The sequence below is a fragment of the Lepidochelys olivacea genome (assembly GCF_965140295.1).
Source record: "Lepidochelys olivacea isolate rLepOli2 genome assembly, chromosome: 1".
In the NCBI taxonomy this organism is placed as follows: domain Eukaryota; kingdom Metazoa; phylum Chordata; order Testudines; family Cheloniidae; genus Lepidochelys; species Lepidochelys olivacea.
The window spans coordinates 280,485,018-280,509,331 of record NC_140411.1 but is presented as its reverse complement, the minus strand read 5'-3'; the positions used below and the strand labels follow the sequence as shown (position 1 = coordinate 280,509,331).

Below are 24,314 nucleotides of genomic sequence, written 5' to 3'. Positions count from 1 at the left end.
GAGAGTAATAAAATGCCCACATGTTTTAGCTTAAAATGAAGGTTGTTTAAATTAATTTTCTCTCAATGCAATCAATAAACATTAACTTTCAGACCAATGTCTTTTTACATCTCTTGAAAGTTTCCCTGGGATGGAAAAACGGTTTCCATCCCACTTCTATGGCCAGTGAGGATGACTGATAGAATGACATAAGTGGTACTGAGTTGGGGATGTAAGGTTGGTGCAGTAGGGAGAGGGGAAGTGTTTAATCTGAGGGGCATATGGTTTGGGAGGCATAGGCTTCTTGGGTAACTGGTAGGGGAAGTATGGTGGGGAGAGTGACATGAGGATGCTGAGACATCTGGGTCTTGGAAAACCCATCCTCTGACAAGCAGGATTTCTCTATGTTGGGAAGTCCTTACATATGTTCTATGAGGATACTCTACCACAGGGAAACTCTGGCCTGTAACAGACACTCAGGTTGGCCACAGTTTGATAGTGGCAGAAAAGCAGTAGTCCTTCCTCTGTAGATTTTGGGGACCATCCATTGACTTGTGGAGGGCAAAAATCCTTCTTGATGTCCCCCCAAAGAAAGAAGATGGGGGTGGGAGAGTTCAGTCTGGTCCTCCCCCACCAGCAGACAATTGGAGAAAAAGAGGTGAATGCCACCCTAAAGACTCTAAGGATACATGAGAAGTCCTAAGTAGAAGTCTATTTGGAAGGTGCAATTGCCTTATGGGGATCCACGGGCATGGAGCTGGGGAGCCCATGCATTTTAGAGACAAGCCTTAGGGATCCTTAGCAAAGAGGGCTTTACTGGTGAGCTGAGTGGAAGTCTGGTGGAGGCATGGGGAGGGGGCATTGGGTGGATCTGCACTGTAGCAGGAGGCATGGTGGAGCAGGAAAAGAACCATGGAAGCAGCAGGTCTCTGGTAGAAGAGGTCATGGGAAAACAGGGTTCTTTTGGGAAGGCCTGGGTTTGAGGTGATCATGACAGGGAGTGGAGGCAGGTGGAGAGTAGGGCTCTGCAAGTAGGGGACGTTAGGTCATAGTGTCACAGGGCTGTAGCCGTGAGGCACTGGGGAGTAAGTCTGCTCCCCAACCCCACATCTCAGTAGCACATTCTTACAGTCCAGACTCAAGAAAGATTGCAGAATGATCAAACTTTAGAAGATTAAATTTTAACTGTTGCCCTTAGCCCCCTTCATGGTTATCTCCAAACAGTGCTTCTCCCATGTTCTCTGTGTCTCCCAACCCTCAACCTCTGACTCTCTGTAAGTCACTACAGAATCACAGGGCTAGAAGGGACCGCCAGGGTTATCTAGTTTAACCCCATGCCAAGATTCATCATTTATTGTATCTAAACCATCCAAGACAGATGGCTATCCAGTCTCTTTTTGAAAACCTCTAGTGAAGGAGCTTCTACAACTTCCCTAGGCGGTTTGTTTCATTGTCCTACTGTTCTTACAATTAGGAAGTTATTCCTGAGATTCAATCTAAATCTGTGATGCTATATTTTGAACCCCATTGCCTCTTGTCCTGCCCTCTCTGGCAAAAGAGAACAATTTTTCTCCATCTTTTTTATGACAGGCTTTCAGGTATCTGAAGATAGCTATCATGTGCCCCCATAATTTCCTCTTTTCCAAACTAAACATATCCAGTTCCTTCAGCCTTTACTCATATGGCTTTCATTCCATCCCTTTGATCATCTTTGTTGCTCTCCTCTGGATCCTTTCCAGTTTCTTTACATCCTTTCTATACAGCGCTGACCAAAATTTGACACAGTACTCTAGCTGAGGCCTAACCAGCAGCAAATAGAGCGGTACTATCACCTCTTGTGACTTGCATGCTATGCTTCTGTTAATGCAATCCAAAACTGCATTTGCTATTTTTGCAAAAGCATTGCATTATTGACTCATGTTGAGATTGTGATCCACCACAACTCCCAGATCCTTCTCTGCAGTGATGTTGCCAAGCCAGTTATCCCCCATTCTGTCTTTGTGCATTTGGTTTTTCTTCCCTAAGTTTAGCACCTTACATTTGTCTTTGTTGAATTTCATTTTGTTGTCTATAGCCCAGTTCTCCAATTTATCAAGATACCTTTGCATTTTAGGTCTATCCTCCAAAGTGTTTACCACTTCCCATAGCTTTGTGTCATCCGCAAATGTAATCAATATGCTCTCTGTTCCTACATCCAGGTAATTAATAAAGATGTTAAATAACACTGGACCCAGAACAGATCCCTATGGACCCCACTTGAGACCTCCTTCTAATCTGACATCATTCCATTAATATTACTCTTTGTTTGCGGCTATTTAACAAACTGTGTATCCACTTAAGGGTAGTTCTACTGAGTCCACATTTCTCCAGCTTACTTATGAAAATGTCATGTGGGACTGTGTCAAAAGCCTTGCAAATTCCAGGTATATTATGTCCACCGCATTCCGTTATGCATCACAGGCTTTTTCCCCTCCCAAATCTCTTGAACACTTGTAACCCTGCCCCCAACTTCAGCCTCCCCTATAGCAGTGGCTCTCAACCTTTCCAGACTACTGTACCCCTTTCAGGAGTCTGATTTGTCTTGTGTACCCCCAAGTTTCACCTCATTTAAAAACTACTTGCTTATAAAATCAGACATAAAAATACAAAACTGTCACTGCACTCTATTATTGAAAAATAGCTTATGTTCTCATTTTCATATAATTATAAAATAAATCACTGGAATATAAATATTTTACTTACATTTCAGTGTGTAGTATATAGAGCAGTACAGTAACTCCTCACTTAAAGTGTTCCCAGTTAACGTTGTTTCGTTGTTACATTGCTGATCAATTAGGGAACATGCTTGTTTAAAGTTGTGCAATGCTCCCTTCTAACGTCGTTTGGCAGCCGCCTGCTTTGTCCACTGCTTGCAGGAAGAGCAGCCCATTGCAGCTAGCTGGTGGGGGCTTGGAACCAGGGTGGACCAGCAGCCCCGCTATCAGCTCCCCACTCTCCTAAGTTCCCTGTGCAGCAGCCGCCCAGCAGGCTATCAATTGCCGGCAGTCCTGCTGTCCCTCCCCCCACTGCCATGTGCTGCTCCTGCCCTCTGCCTCCGAGCTGCTCCCAGGAGCCTCCTGCTTGCTGTGAGTAGGGGGCTAATGTCAGGGTGTCCCGTTCCCCCTTGCTCCTGCACCCTGCTTACCCCATCTCCATAGAGCAGGGGACACACACGACAGGGCTCAAGATGGAGGGAGCTTCCTGGCAGCAGCTGTGGTCTCAGCTTGCTGATTAACTTAACAAGGCAGTGTTAAGGGTAGTGAGGCAGCGTACTTAAAGGGGAAATGGGCATTCCTCTCTCTCTCTCTCTCTCTCTCTCTCACACACACACACACACACACACAGTGTGTATGTCGCTGTCTGCCATGCTGTCTCCCCTCCCTCCATTCCTGCTGCCTTGTAGAGTGTGAGGCGACATTAACAATGAGTTAACCTTTGAGGGTTCAGCCAAGTGCTAGTTCATCATTTAGCAGTAAGGCATTCCCCAGGAAATATCCCACCCTCTGACTTCACTACCTCATCCAAGCTTCACGATCATCATTGCTGTGTACGGTATTAAATTATTTGTTTAAAACTTATACTGTATGTGTGTGTGTGTGTATATATATATATAGTCTTTTGTCTGGCAAAAAAAAATTTCCCTGGAACCTAACCCCCTCCCCCCATTTACATTCATTCTTATGTGGAAATTGGATTAGCTTAACATCGTTTCGCTTAAAGTCGCATTTTTCAGGAACATAACTAATGAGGCGTTACTGTATAAACAAGTCATTATCTGTATGATATTTTAGTTTGTACTGACTTCGCTGGTGCTTGTTATGTAGCTTGTTGTAAAACTAGGCAAATATCTAGACGAGTTGATGTACCCCCTGGAAGACCTCTGAGTACTCCCCAGAGATACACGTACTCCTGGTTGAGAACCACTGCTCTGTAGAAACCCCCACAGCTGCACCTGCCCTAGTAGCTGAATCACATCACATTCCCATCCCAGGACATACGCTGTCTCCCTTCCAGCCCTGTACAGTCCTCAGATTAAAGGGAGATGTCTGTGAGATGAAACTGTGATTAAAATTTCCATTATATTGGAAAGTTGCTCTACATATTAGAGTCCTGCAGACACAGATGGTTGTGCAGGTAGAGAGAGACATGCTGACAGGAATTAAAGAAGTTAATTCTAATCAGGCTTCCAATCATGCACACAAAAATGACAGTCACCTTTAAATGTTGTTTTATTTTAACTTACATATTTCTCATTTATCTGTGACGGGCTTTGAAAAACAAAACTGCATATAAAGTTTGTTATGAAGACACATTCCAGGACAGTAATAAAGGTTTTACATCTGTATATTATTCACATAGGGCTAGATTTCACCATTTAGACACTGCCCAGAGGAGGGGGCAGTGCAGAGGCACACTGCCCCCATGGACCCCACCATGATAATTCCCTCACCACGATCACTTGAACTACTACATGCCTTCAAGGAATGCACTTTACTCTCCTTGCTGCACTGACTTCTCTGTGGGAGAGCATGGAGCCAGTGCAGGTCTATGGTATTTTCCAGAGTGGACTGTGTCTTGACCTTAGCAGGGCTGAGGCAGACTCAGGAGGAGCCCAGCTCTTTCTATTTTGATAAAAGCAAAGGGAGAGCTTCTCTTCCTTGATTTGAGAAATCTGCTGCCCCAGAGATTCCCCTCTTCCCTGGTGGTAAGGGGAGGACTCAAGTGAAAACACCTGGAGGCACTGGGCCTAGGTGAGATGTCTCTGGGGCTCTCAGCCTTCTCAACAACTGGAGCAGCAGCACCCCCTGAAAGGCGATTGTGTCCCACTGAAGAAGTTGCCTTCTTTTCGAAATGAACACGTTGTATATATTTTTTTTCCTTGCTGCATGCAATCACCTTGTGCTGATGCAACTCTGCATCTCAACTACATTAACAGTGAGTCCTCTTAGGAGTCACTGGGATTGATGAATTCCTTCTCCTATTTTCACCTACTTCAGCCACCAGGTGAGAGGAGGGCATTTTGGCCCTCAACTTCCACCTCTGTGAAAGTGCCAGGCACACCCTGGCCCATATCTAGTGGAATCTTACTTATGACTATTGAGAGAGAGAGTGTTTAAAAAAAACATAGTTTCCATAACGAACAGGAATGCTATGGTATCATAATATTGAAATACTAATAATTCTCTTTGAAAAGCCATGCATTTTAATGGATTGCCATCTGTTCAACACTTTACCGAGAAATAGATTTGTCCTGTTAATGCAAACAATATTGGGATGAAACTACACATTACACAGTAGATTTCTAAGCACTTTGGACAAACACGTATTCTCCTTCTTTCTGCATGCCAGTACTTTATTTCAGTAATAAATTCATTTTGTTCTTTCTTTTGTCTGAATATCTTATTAAAACAACCCACCTAATGCACAGTAAAGTTGTGATGGGACCACAACAGCTGCTATGCCCTCAATTAGGTTCCAGCAAAGTAACCCTAGTGTCCTCTAAATTAAAATCTCAAACTGAGTTCATCAGGTTTCTTTTCCATTGAATTTACAGCAGGAAGCTCTGTGCCTCTTGTTTCGAGTCCATCTTAATCTTCTAGAAAGAGTATTTTTAAAACCAAGGCACTGGCCTAAATCATTCTCTACAAAGTAAAGGATTTACAAATTGCTCAGCGGCTCAGACACACAGGATGCAGATTAAAAAAAATTGACCTAACACTTAAGAGTCCTATCCAGGGAGCTTGTTTGATCTCATAACTAAGAAAAAGCCAAACAAATAATAAATCAAGTTATTTTCCCCTCTGTAATAACCAAATATTTCTGGGTACCTTATTAGGATTACAAATGTACTTTCAATGGTATCAGTTTAGAAATCATTTCTTATTGTCGCCTAATCAGGTTGGGTTGGGAGATCTAATTTTACAGCCTTGTGGCAGAAGTTTAAATTTAGCATAGTCTCAAGCTTTCTGCACCCCCTCTTTATCTCTTTTGTAATGGACTGTACAAAGAGAAGGATAAAAAGGTGCTGTTGTCACAGTCTCGAGGGTGGAAAAAATTTATCAGTGTTGTCGTCAATGCCAGGGGCAACTAGGTGTCTTCAGGAATATAGCTGTCTTCTATATGGAAGCAGTATTAATTATAGCAAATATGGCAAATTGCAACTCCCTCCCATTCTCCTTTACTCCCCCAAATTCAGATTTTTCGCATGGCTGACTTTCCTTTGCTTAAGTCTGAGCCCTTTTCTTAGAGGAGTTAGCTATGGGGAAAGTGAAGCTACCACAAAGATAATAACTAGAAATGCATCTATATGCCAAGCAGCAACTCTGCCACTATACTTGAGATGCCAGTATAGGGACATACTCAAAATCAATGCACTAGAGACGCTAGTAGGGCAAGATGCTGTACCAGATAGCAAGTTAGCAGAGAAAAGCGAGTGCAGAAAAGATGCAAAGCAAGATCGTAGAGCTACATAGAGAGATTAATACACTACATAGAGAGTGCAATACACTAGCCAGCACTACCCTAGATTTGTAATATACAATCCCCTTCCCCCTGGTACTGTGGGGATCCGTGCCCCGGCTATCTCCTCAGGATGCCAGCCCTACCCCAGCCTCCAAAACGCTTCTCCTCCTCGAAGAAAGTTTGGTCTCTTTGCTTTCCTCCCTCCCTCCCCTTTCACCTTACAGCCACCTGCAGTCCGAACTGCCATGGGGGGCAGCGTCCCCCCCAGTCCCGCAGCCTGCCCACTGCCCTGTTCTCCGGCAACAGGCTCCAAGCATGCAGGCGCAGCTTCAGCAGCCAGCACAGGTACGGCCAGGGGGCTCCTGCGGCTTTGGGGGCCCCTCCCCAGGACCAGGGTGGGATACAGGCAGGGGCAACTCCGCGGCAGCCAGAAGCAGCAGGATGTGCCGGGGGATGCGTCTCCAGGGGACACCAGCCTCTTCTCTGCAGCCCACTGTGGTGACTCCCCGCACCGAGGGGCGAGCCGCTGCCCTGGAGCGGGCTAGGGGCGCAGCAGCTGCGCTTACCTCTGTCCAGTGTGAGCGGCTGGACCGCTGTCAGCGTCGCCATGTCTGCGGCTGCAGCGGGAGTGAGGCTGGGCTCCAGGAGCGGCGTGCAGGGAGACGAGGCGGAGGAGAAGACAGGGAGGGCGCTGAGGAGGTGGGCGGCGCTGGGGAGGAGGCTCCGGCGGGGAAGGGACAGGGGCGAGCAGTTGGCCGGGGATGCTGCTCTGTGGCGCGGAGGAGCGCTGGCCACATGTAGGCAGGCGGGGCTCACTCCGCGCTGGCCGGGCGCCAGGGAGGTGCGTGAGCCGCCGCTGGCTCCCCCGGGCGCCCTGCCTGTGGCTTCCAGATGCGCGCAGCGCCGCCTGGCGTGGGCCGCGTCCTCTGGCCGGCCTGGGGCTCTCCCGCGCGGGCCGGTGCCTGCGGGGAGCCCACCGGGACCTTCCCTAGCTTTATCATAGAATATCAGGGTTGGAAGGGCCCTCAGGAGGTCATCTAGTCCAACCCCCTGCTCAAAGCAGGACCAGTCCCCAGTTTTTGCCCCAGATCCCTAAATGGCTCCCTCAAGGATTGAACTCACATGAGCAGGCCAATGCTCAAACCACTGAGCTGTCATTGCACAGCCTGGGCATGGGGAGCCCGGGGGGAAACAGCGACTGGCTGGAGATGTGGCAATGGCGGGGGAGGGGGAGCCAGGTTCCAGCACCTGGGAGGGAAGAAACGCCAACTGCAGCCAGGGCTAGGGGGTGGGGGAGGTGGCAGCAGCCTCCAGCTGCTGCCCGAAATGTAGCCTTCCTCTTTTGCCACCCTCTGACATCAGCAACGAAGTGTGTGTGTGTGTGGGGGGGGGGGGGGCTGTTGGACAAGGACTCTGCAGCTGGTTGTCCTGCGTCTGTGGGGGGAGGCCAAGGGGTGGGGAGAGTGTCACTGGGTGTGAACTTCGTGTGTCTGCAAAAAGAAAAGGAGTACTTGTGGCACCTTAGCGACTAACTAATTTATTTGAGCATAAGCTTTCGTGAGCTACAGCTCACTTCATCGGATGCGAAAGCTTATGCTCAAATAGGTTAGTCTCTAAGGTGCCACAAGTCCTCCTTTTCTTTTTGCGAATACAGACTAACGCGGCTGCTACTCTGAAACCCTTCGTGTGTCTGGTTTGTTTAAAAAAGGGGATCGTCCTACCCTCTGTCCCACAGAGAAGGAGGAGATAGGTTGCTACAGAGGCAGGGAAGGGGTGTTTTTTTTTTAACGGGTACTTGTGTGGCTCCAGCACCATCCTTATCTGTAAAATGGGGAACTAAGGCACAGAGAATAACATGCTGAAGGTCACATGGAGGTTGTTCACAAAGCAGGGAAAAAAGCAAGGTCTCCTGAGTCCTAGTCCAGTGCTCTACACACAAGCCTATCCTTAGTTTGGTTGCACAGGCATTTTCATTCTCAGTGGTCACTTTCAGCAGGTTATCCTTTTGCAGTTTTTACCCACTGGACTGAAGTTTGCCAGGTTAGATGTCAGTCCCAGAGTACACATTTTTGAAATCTTTGAATACAAAGGGTTCAGCCATTCTCTTACAATATAAAAAATGTTTGGCAACTTTTTTTTTAAAAAAATCACCCTTCATGCCTCAGTGGCTTGAGGTAGATATTGGGCATTTGGCAGCGAGAGTGTCCCCAAGTCATAGATGTGCCTTTTGGTCATCTGAGGATGTTTGGCTGTGATTTGTGAAAGTTGGAAAGATTTGTAAAGAGGACAGTGCAGGCTCATGGATATTTCTATTGTGATCGCTTAATGGCTTCCTAACAGTTCTGTGCATGCATATACTAGGTAAACCAAAGGGAGTCCAGCCACCTTCCTCCTGAGGAGTGAAGGTGTATATGGGTGATGACAGAGAGCCAAAGTACTGCTGCAGCCTGACCTATGAAAGATGAGGTGGAGAAAGGTTTGCATGAAATGAGGCAAGGCTCTTCTGTGCAATATGTGCATTTTGCTGTTGTCCGGTACGTACTTAAACATAGTGGAATTTCTGTTCCTACATTTTCCCTTTAAAATATATAGGAAATGCTATACAAAAGAAATTGTGTTACAACAAAGTTACAGTGATGAAGTGAGCTGTAGCTCACGAAAGCTTATGCTCTAATAAATTGGTTAGTCTCTAAGGTGCCACAAGTACTCCTTTTCTTTTTGCGAATACAGACTAACACGGCTGTTACTCTGAAAAGTAAAGTGTTGTGAGCTCAAGCATGAAAAACTGAATCCACAATTGGAGCAATAAAGAAACTATTGCTGGAATATTTTTACCACCATTTGGTGTGTTTTATAATTAGGTGAGTGTAGGAGAATAAATTTAAGACACATTTTATCCTCAGAAAGATGAGTTAAAAACTAAAAGTCCTCTTCTGAGTAGTAAACACAGTAGTTAAATCAGTTTGGCTGTGTTGACAAGAAAATGTTTTAATTGGCTAAAATGCTGAAATTTAAAAATCAGTTACTGGCAGGCAGTCAATTATCTTAACCTAAATTAACATAAGGTTTTTTATTATGTAGATTGTATGTATTTGCATAGCAGCTGGATTGACATAAAGTGTAACATCTCCTTTTAAGCAGTCACATTATTATATATGGGATTCATAGTCTTAAATTGAAAAGAATGTACACATTTGGAGCTATAACAGCCTAATGTGACAACTCTCAAACTATTATGACACTTTTAAAAAACCTATTATGGGAAGTATGTTTAAATAATATTAAAAGCACACTGCCAAGCTAATTAAGTAATCAAGTTGTTTTTCTTGTAGGTTTTCAGAATTCTTCAGACTCTTTTTTAAACTGACAAATTAAAAACAGACATTTTTTAAACAAAAAACAAATATAAAATTAGGTGGCCTGTTTATACATGTGTAATAGATATGCCACGTAGATAAGTTATTAAGACCCAGCTCTTCAAATAAATAGTAGTAGTCCTCAGGTTTAAGAGCAACCATATTAGGGGAGATTTCAGATTAACAGCTGTGTTAGTCTGTATTCGCAAAAAGAAAAGGAGTACTTGTGGCACCTTAGAGACTAACCAATTTATTTGAGCATAAGCTTTCGTGAGCTACAGCTCACTTCATCGGATGCATACTGTGGAAAATACAGAAGATCAGTTTAGATAAGCTATTACCAGCAGGAGAGTGGGGTGGGGGGAGAGAAAACCTTTTGTAGTGATAAACACCCATTTTTCCATGGTCTGTGTGTATAAAAACATCTTCTGTATTTTCCACAGTATGCATCCGATGAAGTGAGCTGTAGCTCACGAAAGCTTATGCTCAAATAAATCGGTTAGTCTCTAAGGTGCCACAAGTACTCCTTTTCTTTTTGCATATTAGGGGAGAGGTGCTTTCTATGGGAAAAATCAGTAGGCCAACTTTGTGCCTGGTTGAGTGCCCTTTTATGTCTGTTCCTGGATGAACAGGTCAGATGTCCCATGCCATGCAGGATTAAGCCTGATCAGTACTTGAATGGAGATGTCCACAGATCTTGGCTTTCCCGTAGGGAGTGTTGTTGCTGAGGCACTAGATGACATCCTCACTTTTAGATTTAGTGTCCTATTTCTGAACAAACTTTGCTTTGGGCTGTTACATTCTGCCTACCTAAATTCCCCATGTAGTTTCAGTTGGCTATTGTACTCTTCATTTCATGCCATGTTCTGTAATATTACCATGTGTTCCATCCCAGGAATTTCAGCTATGGATAAATTGATTGTTTCACAATATAACACAGGCTTTAATCTCCTCTTCTTCTTTTTATAAAACAAAGAAAATGTTCTGCATGCTTCCAGTGCTCTCAAACGGTAACAACTTGAGAGCTCTGGAGACTGAAATTCACTGTATATTTACAGCAGGGTCAGCTGTAGTGGTGGCTTCTCTTCATTGGAGCCTCGTCATGCTAGCACTAGGCTCTGCATGGAACTCCTATTAGCTTCAGTGGAAGTTCTGTGCACACAGGGGTTTGCAAGATCATGTGTGGAGTTTGTAAAATGGATCCTTTGGGATTAAAAGCGCATTATCTGCCTTTGCATTACATTTTCTTGCTGATATTGGTTTCAGTCACACCCACCATAGTATTTCAATGCAAATATAAGCAAAGATGCTAGCACAATTATAATGAAGGGCCTGTTAATTTCTTTCTTCTTTATAACCTGATCATTAAAATTTGCTTTGGAATGAATTCTGGTATATAGTTTGAGTAGGGGAAAGGGCCCTCTTTCTCTTTATTTAATCAGTCAGAGCAACTCCTTGGTGTTTCTATAAAGGACTTGGAATTTGGATATCCGATGGTTTATGGCACAATTTGCTTATTAGGCAGAGAATTGCGTCCTTCTTCCAGCGGGATTTTTTTAGGATTCTAAAATAACAAGATACAACTTGGTGCTTTTGGTAATAATTATACACCATATATTATATTACCAGCATGTGCAGCGCATTCTGCTCCAGGACAGCCATCCACTCTTAAGCAATATTTCAGATGGATTGGGAACTGGGGAGGTAGTGCTCGACAGCTGCACTGGTGCTACAATTGTTACAATCTGGGGCCACTTTTATGTTCTAATATTGCAAAACATATGACATAGTTTCAAAAAACTCTTCTTCTAAAAGCTCCAAACCAGCTTCAACTTAACAAATGGTGCTTTTTTAATGCTAAATTCCCATTGGCTACAGTGAGAATAGGACTGAGCTCTTGTGCTCTGGGAGCTTTACTGTTGACTTCAGTTCAGGTGTGGGAGCAAGCCCTTAATCCATTATGTTATATTGTCAACTTTGGATATGTTGTATATAAGCTGAAATACTGACATTTTTGAAAGTAATTATGTTGAATTAGTTATTTTTATGACTGTTTCAAGCATAGGGTGTACAATTTGTGCACACAGTCTATACCACCTTACTTTTAAAAATATTAAAACTACAGTTGACTCAGGAACTGAAGAGAAAAAGTCAAATGAAAAAGAGTCCCATTCAACTACAACACATGAAGGCAGACAACTAAATACTGACAGATTTTATAAGTGCTTGTATACCAATACAAGAAGTCTAAATTACTAAGATGGGTGAACTTGAGTGCCTGGTATTAAGTGAAGACATTGATATAATAGGCATCACAGAAACTTGGTGGAATGATGATAATCGACGGGACCTGGTAATAGCAGCATACAAAATATATAGGAATGACAAAGTAGGTTGTGCTAGTGAGGGAGTGGCCCTATATGTGAAAGAAAGCACAGAGACAAATATAGTAAAAATCTTGAATGACTCAAACTGTACCATAGAATCTTTATGGATAGAAATTTCATGCTTGAATAATAAGAGGATAGCAGTAGAAATATACACCAACCACCTGACTAGGATGGTTGATGTTGATTGTGAAATGCTCAGGGAGATTAGAGAGGCTACAAAACCAGAAAACCCAATAATAATGTGGCGAGCTCTCAACTATGCCCATATTGACTGTGTATGTATAAGGACGGGATGTGGAGATAAAATTTCTAGAAACCATAAATGATTGCTTCTTGGATCAGTTAGTCCTTGAACTCACAAGGGGAGAGGCAATTCTTGATTTAGTCCTAAGTGGAACACAGGATCTTGTCCAATAGGTGAATAAAGCGGAACCCCTCAGAAATGGCAACTGTAATGTAATTAAATTTAACATCCTTATAGGGGGAAAATACCAAAGAAACCCACCATGGTAGCATTTAACTTAAAAAAGGGGAACTATACAAAAATGAGTAAGATAGTTAAACAGAAATTAAAAGGAATGGTCACATGAGTGAAATACCTGCAAGCTGCATGGAAACTATTTAAAACACCATAATAGAGGCTCAAAATAAACATATATTCCAAATGAAATAAAAACAGTAAGAAGAGCAAAAAAATGCCACCATGACTAAACAACACAGTAAAAGAGGTTGTTTAAAGGCAAAAAGGCATCCTTTATAAATTATATTTATAAGGAAGTGAGCTGTAGCTCACGAAAGCTTATGCTCTAATAAATTGGTTAGTCTCTAAGGTGCCACAAGTCCTCCTTTTCTTTTTGCGAATACAGACTAACACGGCTGCTACTCTGAAACCTTTATAAATTAGAAGTCAAATCCTAGTGAGGAAAATAGAAAGGAGCATAAACTTTGGTAAGTCAAGTGTAAAAGTATAATTAGGCAGGCCAAAAAAGAATTTGAAGAGCAACTAGCAAAAGACACAAAAGCTAACAGCAAATTTTTTTTAAGTACATCAGAAGCCTGCCAAACAATCAGTGAGGCCTCTGGACAATCGAGGTGCTAAAGGAGCACTCAAGGAAGCCACTGATGTTGAATTGTTTGCATCAGTCTTCACTGCAGACGTTGTGAGGAAAATTCCCACACGTGGGCCATTCTTTTTATGTGACAAATCTGACGCACTGTGCCAGACTGAGGTGTTAGTAGGGGAAGTTTTAGAACAAATTGATAAATTAAGGTACCAGGACCAGGATGGTGTTCACTCAAGAGTTCTGAAGTAACTCAGATATGAAATTGCAGAACTGCTAACTGAGGAATGTCACCTGTCACTTAAATCAGTCTCTGTACCAGATGACTGGAGGATACTTAATGTAATGCTGATTTTTTAAGAAAGATCCAGAGGCAATCCTGGCAACTACAAGGTGGTAAGTCTAACTTCTCTACTCAGCAAATTGGTTAAAACTATAATAAAGAACAGAATTATGAGACACATAGATGAATATGATACTTAGGGGAAGAATCAATATGACTTTTGTAAAGGGAAATCATGCTTCATCAATCTATTAGAATTCTTGAGGTTGTCAACAAGCGTGTGGGCGAGGATGATCCAGTGGATATTGTGTACTTGGACTTTCAGAAAGCCTTTGACAAGGTCTCTCACCAAAGGTTCTTAAGCAAAGTAAGCAGTCATGGGATAAGAGGGAAGGTCCTCTCATGGATCAGTAACTGGTTAACAGATAGGAAACAAAGGGTAGGAATAAATAGTCAAGTTTTCAGAATGGAAAGAGGTAAATAGTGGAGTCCCCAAGGATCTGTATTGGGACCAGTGATGTTCAACATATTTATAAATGATCTGGAAAAGGAAGTTAATAAGGAGGTAGCAAAGTTTGCAAATGATACAAAATTATGCAAGATAGTTAAATCCAAAGAAGATGGCGAATAGTGACAAAAGAATCTTACAAAACTGGGTGACTGGGCAACAAAAGGGCAGATGAAATTCAATGTTGATAAGGGCAAAATAATGCACATTGGAAAAAATAATCTCAACTATACATACAAATGATGCATCTAAATTATCTGTTACCACTCAAGAAAGAGATTTTTGGAGTGATTGTGGATAGTTCTTTGAAAACATCTGATCAATGTGTTGTACTAGTCAAAAAAAGTTAACAGAATGTTTGGAATCTTTAATAAAGGGATAGATAATAAGACAGCAAATATCATAATGCCACTACATAAATTCATGGTACACCCATACCTTGAGTACTGCAAGCAGCTACAGTCACCCCATCTCAACAAAGATATATTAGAATCGGAAAAGCTACAGAGAAGGGCAACAAAAATGATTAGGAGTATGGAACAGCTTCCACATGAGGAGAGATTAAAAAAGACTGGTATGATTCAGTTTGGAAAAGAGACGACTGGGGGGACAAGATAGATGTCTATAAAATCGTGAATGGTGTGGAGAAAGTGAATAAGGTAGTGTTATTTACTCCTTCATATAACATAAGAACCAAGGTTACCCAATGAAATTAATAGCAAGTTTAAAACAAACGTAAGGAAGTACTTCTTCAAACAATGCATTGTCAACCTGTAGAACTTATTGCCAGGGGATGTTGTGAAGGTCAAAATTGTAAGTTGGTTCAAAAAAGAATTAGATAAGTTCATGGAGGATAGGTTCATTGGTAGCTATTTGCCAAGTTGATCAGGGATTCAGCTGCATGCTATGGGTGACCCTAAGCCTCTGACTGCCAGAAGTTGGGACTTGACACCAGGATGGATCACTCAATAATATTTCCTGGTCTGTTCATTCCTTCTGAAGCATCTGGCTCTGGCCACTGTCAGAAGACCAAATACTGGACTAGATGGATCATTGGTCTGCCCAGTGTGGCCACTCTTATGCTACCATTAACTAAATTGTTGTATCATAATTTGTCAGCTACAAAAGACATTGCTCACTATTGGCCTTGTATTTACTGCATCTATATACAGATGGGGCGAAGGGGGAGGGAAAACAGGTTATGTTGCTATTAGTAACTTGCAGGGTGCCTGTTCAAATGGGTAGAAACCTGATTTCAAGAAGTTACTGTAGTTGATTCTAATTTTAGTGTATGCTATGAATTCTTTTTTTCCTGATCAGTAAAAATGAGAATATGATCAAATTGCTATTGTAATCTTGAATGCTTTTGTAGTTTTTGATTGGGATGTGAGCAAAGGCAAGCAGTTTGCAAAGCCTGATTTGATTACAGACCCAGATGTAGAAGTAGGCTGTCAGTATTAACTGAAATTATCAAATACATAATGAATTCACACAAATAACTTAGTTTCCTAGTTTGAGTTTTAAAAAACAGCAACAAAGCAATGATGTGATTGAACTCAAATTTAGCAGTGTATTTGTCCTAGCCCTAATTTCTATAAATTAAGAAACAAGTTTATTTTAGTTTTCAAAAGATGGCTTATGATGGTAGTGAGACTGTTCTGTGTTTTCCAGCCATATGCTCACAAATATTAAAGCACTGAAGGAGATCAGAATGTCAGATCTACTAATGAGGTTTGTTCTGAGTAATACTTTGTCTTCACAGGGAAAGAGAACCAAGAGGGAATGTATTTGAGTTATCTTGCTCTTGAGAAACAGTTCAATAGTCACTGCTGTACTACAGGCCTACATCATTTCAGTGCTAACCTGTGTGCCAGTGTGATCAATCAAATGACATCTGGCCACTACAGCGCAGATCAGGTTCCTTATTTTCCAAGGTATTCTATTTCCTCATGTGTCCTAATGGCAAGACCGTTCTTTAAAGTATTCTAGAAAAAGTGTGCGTATGAGTTCCAGATCTGTAAGGATACTCATGGGTGCAATCATTTGGGGAACTCATTTGTCTGGAGGCAGAGTTTGAAGTCTTACTTTTTATGGGCCTGAGAGTCTTTTAGACTCCGATCCTACAAACACCTAGGCACATACTAACTTTATTCACACGGTATTCCCTCTGACCTCCATGGAGCTACTCCTGTGAGCAAAAGGCACATGCGTACGTGTTTTCAAGATTAATGTCTGAATTAGTTCATTATCTAATTAAAATTATATGAAAAGACCAGGGCTGTCAAACAATTAAAAAAATAATCCTGATTAATCATGAGATTAAAAAAATCACGATTAATCATAGTTTTAATTGCACTGTTAATAATAGAATGCCATTTATTTAAATATTTTTGGATGTTTTCTAAATTTTCAAATATATTTATTTCAATTACAATACAGAATACAAAGTGTACAGTGCTCAATTTATATTATTATTTTTGATTACTAATATTTACACTAAAAATGATAAACAAAAGAAATAGTATTTTTCAGTTCACCTCATACAAATACTGTAGTGCAATCTCTTTTTTGTGAAAGTGTAACTTATATTTACGGGAGACAATGCTGCCCGCTTCTTATTTACAATGTCATGTGAAAGTGAGAATCGTATGAAACTGTTGTAGCCGGCGTTGCAAGGTATTTACCTGCCAGATATGCTAAACATATGCCCCTACATGTTTTGACCACCATTCCAGAGGACATGCTTCCATTCTGCTGCGGGGTTCTGCTCAATAACAATCCAAAGCAGTGCAGACCGACACGTGTTCATTTTCATCATCTGAGTCTGTCATAAATATAAAGGGAAGGGTAAACCCCTTTGAAATCCCTCCTGGCCAGGGGAAAGCTCCTCTCACCTGTAAAGGGTTAAGAAGCTAAAGGTAACCGCGCTGGCACCTGACCAAAATGACCAATGAGGGGACAAGATACTTTCAAAAGCTGGGAGGAGGGAGAGAAACAAAGGGTCTGTGTGTCTGTCTATAGTCTGTCTTTGTTGGGGATAGACCAGGAATGGAGTCTTAGAACTTTTAGTAAGTAATCTAGCTAGGTACATGTTAGATTATGATTTCTTTAAATGGCTGAGAAAAGAATTGTGCTGAATAGAATAACTATTTCTGTGTGTGTATCTTTTTTGTAACTTAAGGTTTTGCCTAGAGGGGTTCTCTATGTTTTTGAATCTAATTACCCTGTAAGATATCTACCATCCTGATTTTACAGGGGGGATTTCTTTATTTCTGTTTACTTCTATTTTTATTAAAAGTCTTCTTGTAAGAAAACTGAATGCTTTTTCATTGTTCTCAGATCCAAGGGTTTGGGTCTGCGGTCACCTATGCAAATTGGTGAGGCTTTTTATCCAACATTTCCCAGGAAAGGGGGGGTGCAAGTGTTGGGAGGATTGTTCATTGTTCTTAAGATCCAAGGGTCTGGGTCTGTAGTCACCTAGGCAAATTGGTGAGGCTTTTTACCAAACCTTGTCCAGGAAGTGGGGTGCAAGGTTTTGGGAAGTATTTTGGGGGGAAAGACGCATCCAAACAGCTCTTCCCCAGTAACCAGTATTAGTTTGGTGGTGGTAGCGGCCAGTCCAAAGACAACGGGTGGAATATTTTGTACCTTGGGGAAGTTTTGACCTAAGCTGGTAAAGATAAGCTTAGGAGGTTTTTCATGCAGGTCCCCACATCTGTACCCTAGAGTTCAGAGTGGGGGAGGAACCTTGACAGAGTCAGATGCCACCAACAGAAGGTTGATTTTTTTTTTTGGTGGTTCAAGTTCTGTAGTTTCTGAATCAGAGTGTTGCACTTTTAAGAAGTCTGACAGCATATTCCACACCTCATCCCTCTCTGATGTTGGAAGGCACTTCAGATTCTTAAACTTTGGGTTGAGTGCTGTAGCTATCTTTAGAAATCACATATTGGTATATTCTTTGCATTTTGTCAGATCTGCAATGAAAGTGTTCTTAAACTGAACAACATATGCTGAGACAGCATCCGAGACTGCCAAAATATGAAATATATGGCAGAATGTGGGTAAAACTATGGAGCAGGAGACATACAATTCTCCCTCAAGGAGTTCAGCCACAAATTCAATTAACACCTTTTTTTAAACGAGTGTCATCAGCTTCGCCTGTTCTCACTTTCAGGTGACATTGTAAATAAGAAGCAGGCAGCATTATCTCCCGTAAATGCAAACTGTAAAAATGTTTGTCTCAGCAATTGTCTGAACAAGAAGTAGGCCTGAGTGGACTTGTAGGCTCTAAAGTTTTACATTATTTTGTTTTAGAGTGCAGTTATGTAACAACAACAAAAAATCTACATTTGTAAGTTGCACTTTCACAGTAAAGTGATTGCATTACAGCACGTGTATGAGGTGAATTGAAAAACACTATTTCCTTTGTTTATCTTTTTTACAATGCAAATATTTGTAATAAAAATAATAATATAAATTGAGCACTGTACACTTGTATTTTGTATTGTAATTGAAATCAATATATTTGAAAATGAAGAAAAACATCCAAAAATATTTATAATAAATTTAAATTGGTGTTCTATTATTAACAGTGCAATTAAAACTGCGATTAATCATGACTAATTTTTGTAACTGAGTTAATTTGTAAAAAGTTAATCGCATGAGTTAACTGCGATTAATTGACAGTCCTGGAAAAAAACATAATATTCTCATTGTCTAGGCCTTCTGAGAAGCCTGCAATGACCAGCTTTACAAGTGATTTTTCTGATAACTTATTTTTACATTTTAAAAGAACATTTTCTCTTGGCATTAAATTAACAACACTCTCCAGCACCTGCTGTCATCCATCTGCTCAGGGCCCTCAGATGACACCATTCTGGTAAATCTGCTCTGCACTCATATTCAAAGCCATCAAATTTGCCTTCAAGTTGACCCATATTCTGTTCGAGGGTAAAGAACAAATTCTCAATTTTCTTTCTGCTCTAATGATGTCAACAGTTTTTCTCTGTTGAAGGCTTTTCCTAAACAGATCTAAACATTGCTGGGAGTCAGACTCGTTCATACAGCTCTTCTGAAGTTTGATTTTCACCTGCCATTGTTGGGGTTGATGATGAGCTGGGCTCACTGACACAGCAGTCTGATTATATTAACAACTGTAATCAAACACTGAGCCTCCAAGCTTATCTCTGCTGCTGTTGTAGATGAAAATACCCCAATTTGTTAACTATTGAAATGGACGTTGAATATGCAGAGACTTCCCTCTCCAATAGGTTAACACATTATATATTGAACTGTATTCTGCTCTGTTTGAGTATACAAGGGGGAAAGGACGCAAGAAGTCTCCTTCCCTTGTACCCCTGTATGGGACAAAGGCCCCTAGGGATGTGCAGCCTCTGCTTCCTGCTGTCTGCCTCTGTGGGTACTCCTTTTCTGGCTGGTCACAATGAGGAGTATAAGTCACTTGTTATCCCATGTCGGGTGGAGCTGCCAGTGCACTGTTGGCTTCCCCGTAATTGGCAGGGGGAATAATGGCTGAGTGGTACCTCTTCCATCAGAAGGCACAGCTCTAAATTTACAAGCAGGCCCTCATTCTTACATTTTCCAAGTGATTTCTGTGATATTTTCATGCAGTTTCTATTGATGTTGAATCAGTTGCTTAAACTTTCCGCCACACCTGAAAACTCTTTCTAAGTTTCCTCCAAATACACAGGAGACTCCCACAGACCTATTTGCATTTAAGTTTTGCTGATTCAATTACTGTCATTTGCCTCCCTTAGCTTCTTGCCATGCTGCTTTGCTGCATTCTCCAATTATCAAGTGAATTCACAGGCAGAAGAAAAAATCTTTTGTATAGGAAACAGCCATCTGGCCAAATGTACTCAATCTTTTTAGTTTAACTTACCTTCATCTTCCTAATTTTCATACTATACACTTCAGTCCCACTGGAGAGCTAAATGCCCTTCCTGCTCACCTGAATTAAATGGAGTAAAGCTCAGGGCCTTATTTACAATATATTTGTATATCTTTGTCTATCAGGCTGAAGGATGTCTTTGTATCATACATTGAATGATATATACATATGTAATGAACAGGAGATGTCCTAAAACCAAAATGCGGAGTTCTCCCTATGTAATCCCTTTCCAACTTTCCATCAGCAGTTAGCCTTTTCCATCATTTCCATTGGCAGTTTCCATCAGCAGTTAACCTTTTTCTGCTAATATTAGCTGTTTGGGTACCACACATCATATCTGGTGGACAAAACACAGTTGCCACAATGCACTTGCAGGATGCTTTCACATTCCCCAGCTGCATACCAGCCAATGTACCTGGAGGATGTACAGGGTCCATTCCAAGCTGCCACAGAGGCAAGCTGCATATGCTCTGAATTGCTGACTTCCCAGTTATGTTAGTTACTGGCTACTTAGTTCTAGTTTAGCACAAAAGGGTTAAAATCAACTTTTTAACTAAAGAATAGCACTCGCTCTGTGCTGGAGAAATGAAATTCTAATGGAATTGCATTGTGACAAAAGCAGAAATGTTTCTGCTGCTTAAACAAGATAAATACTAAATAAGTATATTATTGTTTGTTTCAAATGGTGATTGCTTCCCCTCTAGCACAGATGGCTAAACTGCATTACATTCTAACGCTGCTCATTTCACATAAGATTGCCATCATAAAATACCTAGTTTTGAACCGACACTATTCAGCAGATATATTCTCCTGTTGTTTGTAGTACTTTGTTTCACTTTTTAAGCATCTAAACTTGGATATCTAAGATGTTTACCTTTGAAAGAGTCTACTATCTTTTAGGGATTTGGAACAGACAGAAGCCCGGCTAAGTTAAAGGCACTGGTCTCTAGGGTGGGAGAAAAAAGAGTTAAGTGGCAGTGCTCAGATTAATCATCAGAGGCTCCTTAGCTTCTCAAGGTATGTCTACTGATCAAAATAAAACCTGCAGCTGGCCTGTGCTAGCTGACTTGGGCTCACGGGCTTGGGCTGCACGGCTGTTTCATTGCTGTGTAGAGTTCAGCGTTCTGGCTGGAGCCTAGGCTCTGGTACCCTCTCACCCTGCAGGGTCCTAGAGCCCAGGCTCCAGCATGAGCCTGAATGTCTACACAGCAATGAAACAGCCCCGCAGCAGCCCAAGCCCCGTGAGCCCAAGTCAGCTAGCACAGGCCAGTTGCGGGCCCCTAGTTGCTGTGTAGGCATACCCTTAGAAATGCAGCCTGGAGTGTGAAGAGGCAGGATGTTCTAATTAAAATCTAGATTAGTCTAGATTAAAAATGAAGGCTTTGAATAAAACAACTCATTTTTGTAATTTATTTATTTGTGACAAAATTAATGTCATTTGCCTCACTGTATTAAGTCTGACTGTTTATCATTGTAACACTTTATCTGCTACTGCTAACTATATAATTCTGTGATGTTTTTTCCAATTTCCTTGGTGGCCATTACATTATTTCTCAAGGAACATAAGTGAAGCAAGTACAAATAAAATTCTGCATTCCATGCACCTACTGGGCCAGATACTGTAGCCCTTATTGGTTATATGCACAATCCTATTGCTACTTGTTACTGTCTCTTTTACTGGTTTCAATGGAGTATTTGTGAGAGAGCTGCAAGTTTGGTCTATAAAGAGGATTTTTGTTGTTAATTACTAAGGGAAAAATGCTGTCTAGCAATGTATGTGTGGCATTTAGGATTCAAATCCCAAGAAAGTAGGTCTAGAAACACTTTTCAGTTATAATTATCAGGATTAAAATAGCAAAACTGCCGTGCAATTTGAACAGAAATGTTAACATTAAGTGAACTGCACATGCACTTTCCAAGTGAGTTATACTGAGAAGTGTTAGCAGGTAAAAAGTAAGAATCCAGTTCTGCAGGATGCTGGGCACTTCCGACTCCTTCTGAAGTTGAGTGGGCATTGAGAGCGCTCAGCATTTTATAGGACTGAATCCCAGAGTTTCGAACCAACATCATGTAAAGTCACTTTTTTTTTCTGGGGGAAAATACAGATTGGTGCAATGTGGTTAAAGTAAACACTAAAGCAATTATTTTACAGGCTAGCTAGTTGAAATATTATTTATCAAGAAATTAACCCTATCTTTTAATCCTAACATTGCAGGTACTCTCTAGGAAGTGAGGACATAATTTATTTATTTATTATTACCTTCAACAGATTATAGAGCTGATGTGGCCCTGTTATTACTAATGCCTTAGGCTATTAAAGTCTCAGGAATGGGAAAAGAACTGAGGAAATACAAGAGAATTGGGGAAAAGAGGATGTGTTTGTAAAACCAATGGTTTGGTAAATATTTGAATATAGAAACTATTGTGACTAGCTGTTCAAAACTGCATGGCTTTTTAGCAATCTTGGGGCTTGATCCTGGGATGGGCTGAGCAGAGTTGCAGGTATTCAGAATCTCCCTGGATGGGGCCCTAATCACCAGCTGTGAAGCATTCTAAAGACACTGCTTCATTTTTCACCAGCACAAAAGCAAAATATCCTGGTACTAACAGGCACTTTTAGTTTTGCCTCATTGAGAGTTAGAAACGTTATGAAAGAATAATTATTTCTTTCATACCTAAGTCAATAAAAATACAATTTGGCAATAACTGGGGCCATTTGAGTCAAGCATCAGTTGATCTTAAAATGGGAATCTAAATATTTCCCACCAGTGGAGTGTGTGATTTCAGGATGCAGCTGTCACTAAACTGTATTCACTGGTGTCTTATTTTAAAGCATAAAGAACAGCATAACAAAGAGTGAACAAATTTTTAGAAGGTTAACACTTAGAAAAGGAAAGGCTTTTCTGTTTTGGTTTTATTTATTTTTACTATAAAGGCATTTCATAATATTCACTGCTACAGACTAGGGACCGAATGGCTAGGCAGCAGTTCTGCAGAAAAGGACCTAGGGGTTACAGTGGACGAGAAGGTGGATATGAGTCAACAGTGTGCCCTTGTTGCCAAGAAGGCTAATGGCATTTTGGGCTGTATAAGTCGGGTCATTGCCAGCAGATAGAGGGATGTGATCGTTCCCCTCTATTTGACATTGGTGAGGTCTCACTTGTACTGTGTCCAGTTTTGGGCCCCACACTACAAGAAGGATGTGGAAAAATTGGAAAACATCCAGTGAAGGGCAACAAAAATGATTAGGGGGCTGGAACACATGACTTATGAGGAGAGGCTGAGGGAACTGGGATTGTTTAGTCTGCAGAAGAGAAGAATGAGGGGAGGGATTTGATAGCTGCTTTCAACTACCTGAAAGGGGGTTCCAAAGAGGATGGATCTAGACTGTTCTCAGTTGGTAGCAGATGACAGAACAAGGAGTAATGGTCTCAAGTTGCAGTGGGGAAGGTTTAGGTTGGATATTAGGAAAAACTTTTTCACTAGGAGGGTGGTGAAGCACTGGAATGCGTTACCTAGGGAGGTGGTGGAATCTCCTTCCTTTGAGGTTTTTAAGGTCAGTCTTGACAAAGCCCTGGCTGGGATGATTTAGTTGGGGATTGGTCCTGCTTTGAGCAGGGGATTGGACTAGATGACCTCCTGAGGTCCCTTCCAACCCTGATATTCTATGATTCTGTGAATATGAATGAGGCCATTTCAGGGAGTGGGATTATCTGACATGTAAAGCTAGCCTTGTGATTTAGACCATGTACAGAATATAAATATCATACAGCCACAGAGAGCAGGTGGCCAGAGATTTGAGTAATGATGAACATCAGCCTGCTTCTTTGGACTGGTCAGCATCTAGGCCAGACAGCATCTTTACACTTGTCTGTGCTTTTCTGCAATTTTGGGTCTAATACAACTCCCGAGATTCATAAAAAAAAAACAATAAAAGTATGGCTTCAAAAATGCATGGGAGGGTAAGGACATAGCCTTCCTATATAACTGTAAACAGAGCAGCTTTTTAAAAAATTACACCACCAGCAAATCCAGAAGGGGAGGAAAAATCCCAAATTATTTAGGACTCTGGGACTTAAACTGTCTCTCTTGGATGTCATCCTCATTTATGACAAGCCAGGCCTATCTGTCTTCTTATTCCACCACTACAGTACTGGAGTGTGTCCCAATGACACAGGCCCATTTGTGCCAAATGGCAAAGAATTCACTGTTCATTACAAGCAACTCCTGTCTCAGACCTGACAAACTCACTACACCCAATAAATCAGTGTCATAGTATTTAGCCAGAAAGGATAGCATGTGAGGTCTCTACTGAAAGCTTGAAA

The 24,314-nt window shown here is 41.5% G+C and overlaps 1 protein-coding gene across 5 annotated transcripts in view; it reads right to left on the bottom strand.

The window, feature by feature from the left end:
- Positions 1 to 24,314, bottom strand: part of LIN7A (lin-7 homolog A, crumbs cell polarity complex component) — a 102,663-nt gene that overhangs the window by 69,874 nt on the left and 8,475 nt on the right. Inside the window, exon 1 of one of the 5 annotated variants that reach the window (XM_084633574.1) lies at positions 7,047 to 7,176. The exons of 1 other annotated variant lie outside the window; for it this stretch is intronic. Coding sequence is in view for 1 of the 4 variants with exons in the window: in XM_084633573.1 (XP_084489699.1) it covers positions 7,047 to 7,089 (43 nt within the window). In the remaining 3 variants the exon portion in view is untranslated. Of the gene's footprint in view, positions 1 to 7,046; positions 7,177 to 24,314 lie in introns of those variants that run through there. 3 more of the 5 variants (XM_084633573.1, XM_084633575.1, XM_084633577.1) reach the window with 3 other exon arrangements.